The following is a 2,757-nucleotide window of genomic DNA, read 5'->3' as shown; positions in this document are numbered from 1 at the left end:
TGTTAAGTGACTTGCACAAGGTCACACACCTAGGAAGTACTAAGTGTCTGAGCCCAGATTTGAACTCAGGTCCTCCTGACTTCAAGGACACTTTTTTTGTGTGATTCAAGTATGCCTGGAGATTCAAGGACACTGCACCTCTAGGTGCCCCATCATAATAATTTGTAAAGGAACACCAAAGCAAACAATTTGCATTCCATAAGAATTCTTTGTAAAAAGGGAAAGGAAAAAAAAAAAGTTTATCTTCATACTCCTCTTGCTCCCTGTTCCCAGCCCAGAAGTTTTTTCATTGCCCCTTTCACATCCTTGTTCCTTAGAGTATAGATAAGTGGGTTGATGCTAGGGGTTACAATAGTGTAGAAGAGGGTAAGGAACTTTCCCTGCTCCTGGGAGTAACTATTGGCTGGTTGAAGATACATATAGATGATGGTCCCATAGAAGAGGGAAACAACTGTAAGATGGGAAGAGCAAGTGTTGAAAGCCTTCCTTCGCCCTGCTGCTGATTTGATCCTTAACACAGCCACAGCAATCATGCCATAGGAGATCAGAATCAGGGATAGGGGCATCAGGAGGAGGATCACACCAAGGACAAAGGCAAAAGCTTCAACCAGAGTAGTATCTTCACAAGCTATGGCAATGAGGGCTGGCATCTCACACAGAAAGTGGTCCACCTTGTTGTGTCCACAACGTGCCAATTGCATGGTCTGGGGGCACATGACAAAAGAGTTAAGAAAACCACAGAACCAGGATACAGTCATCAGTTGCAGGCAGAGTCTCAGATTCATGACACTAGTATAGTGCAAAGGTCTACAGACAGCAACATAGCGGTCATAGGACATGACACACAGGAGTACACATTCAGTAGAACCCAATACCATGTAAATATAAAGCTGAGCTACACAACCATGATAGCTGATAGTCTTCTTGGGACCCCATAGATTCCACAATAGCTGAGGAACAATGCTGGTAGTAAAGCAGAGGTCCAGAAAGGAAAGGTTGCCTAAAAAAAAGTACATAGGGGTGTGTAGTCGGGAATCTGCAATTGACAACACAATGATTGTTATATTGCCAAAAAGAGTCAATATGTAGAAGATTAATACAAAACCAAAGAGAATCATCTCTAGCCAGGGCCACTCAGAAAAACCCACCAGGATAAATCCCTCTAGCGAACTGCCATTGGCCTTTCCCATCACCTTCACCACCTACCAAAGGAAAAGGAAAAAACATATATATATATAATGAAAGAAAAGATGTGAAAGTCAAAGTCCAAGCCCATTAAAACCATTAAAAATTTCATCATGAATATGTTATTGCTTCCCAAAGGGTTGTTTTTTGTCATTAATTGGTTCATATGATTCAGAAAAGATCAATAGTTCTCAAAGTGTGATTCAAGTATGCCTGGAGATTCTGAAGATTCTTTCAGGATGTTCTTAAGTTTTTTCTATAATACTATTTTCATAATAAAACTAAGATGTTTTGTATTTCCTAATATATTAGCAGATATATTAATGTACATCATAACCTATATAAACATAAAGCTCTTTGAAGAGTCTTCAATAATTTTTAAGAATATAAAAGGGTCTTGAGACCAAAAGGTTTGGGAGCTACTGGACTAAACAATCCCTGAGATTTCTTTTAAATCTGAGATTCTTTTATTCTAATAGGCTCCATTCTCCCTTGTAATGGCACAATGTACCTGTCCATGCAGAGAGAAAAGAATCACCAGCCTTCCCAACTAGGTATCCAGAACAGAATTATGCACCCCACCCACCCCCGGTCTAACTCTGTAGAAGGAATCTTAGAAAGTATCAATCTCATTCCACAGATGATTAAGCCAAGAAATAGAGAAATTAAAGAACTTGCAAAAAAAAAAAAAAAAAGACCTAACCCTAGCTCTCCTGACTAACAGGATAGTGCTTTTCTCAATATGTCACATTTGTCTTAAGTCATGAATTGTAAAAGACTACATGTTCAGTATGAGTATCAAAACAGTTAGCTGTTGAAAGGAAATTGATAATAAATGTGGGGTAGAGTAGCAGGAAAGAAGAGGAGGTAGCTATATTATTAATAACAATAGCATATTTGACATTGGATAAAGAGGTTTTCAAGATTTCAGCACTCATCAGAGCTGGTCATTTCTGAAAATGAGTATGTAATAATATGATAATAATAAATAGGTAAGAAAAAAATCAGATAAAGAATGAAGATATGTAGAAATGGCTTTGCAGAAGAACAAACAGGGAGAATTATAGAGTGAGCATCTCAGCTTAGCTGCAATCAACAATAACTTATTATGATAGAGACATAGCTATAAAACAGGAGCAGAGGAGGAAAGATGGTAGAATTGCTCCATATATATTCACTCATTGCTAAAAGGGGAGATTCTAAAGGAAAGGTTATTTACTTCCTAATGTGTGCTACTCAGAGCAAGGACACGATATGATTAGATGTCTCTATTGTTCCCCACCAAGAGTTGCATAAGGAAAAGTGAAGCAATACCTAGCCACACCTTTTAAAAGTGGTAAAATTCCTTCATAATGGCTTTATAAGCAGCAGAGGTCAAAGTAATGATCAAGGTCTCTCTTCTGCATGATAATTCTACAAATGTTTGAAGAAAAACTTATTTTGAAACCCCTTTGTAGCCAAGCCTTCTTTCTCTGAGCTAAATATCCTCAACTTATTTAATTATTGTTTGTGTAGTGTGGTTTTTAATACTAATTCCTCCCTCTGTTGCTTTCATTTGAATATGGCTAGCCT

The 2,757-nt window shown here is 37.9% G+C and overlaps 1 protein-coding gene across 1 annotated transcript; it reads right to left on the bottom strand.

Moving 5' to 3' along the window:
- Nucleotides 1-245: 245 nt before the first annotated feature.
- Nucleotides 246-1,190, bottom strand: LOC141540757 (putative olfactory receptor 2W6). The gene has a single exon (XM_074264736.1). It carries the CDS (start codon nt 1,188-1,190, stop codon nt 246-248), a length of 945 nt encoding a protein of 314 aa, XP_074120837.1.
- Nucleotides 1,191-2,757: the final 1,567 nt, after the last annotated feature.

The sequence above is a fragment of the Sminthopsis crassicaudata genome, chromosome 4 (assembly GCF_048593235.1).
Source record: "Sminthopsis crassicaudata isolate SCR6 chromosome 4, ASM4859323v1, whole genome shotgun sequence".
NCBI lineage: Eukaryota > Metazoa > Chordata > Mammalia > Dasyuromorphia > Dasyuridae > Sminthopsis > Sminthopsis crassicaudata.
Note: the sequence above shows the minus strand (reverse complement) of the source record. Positions and strands in the feature narration are given on the sequence as shown.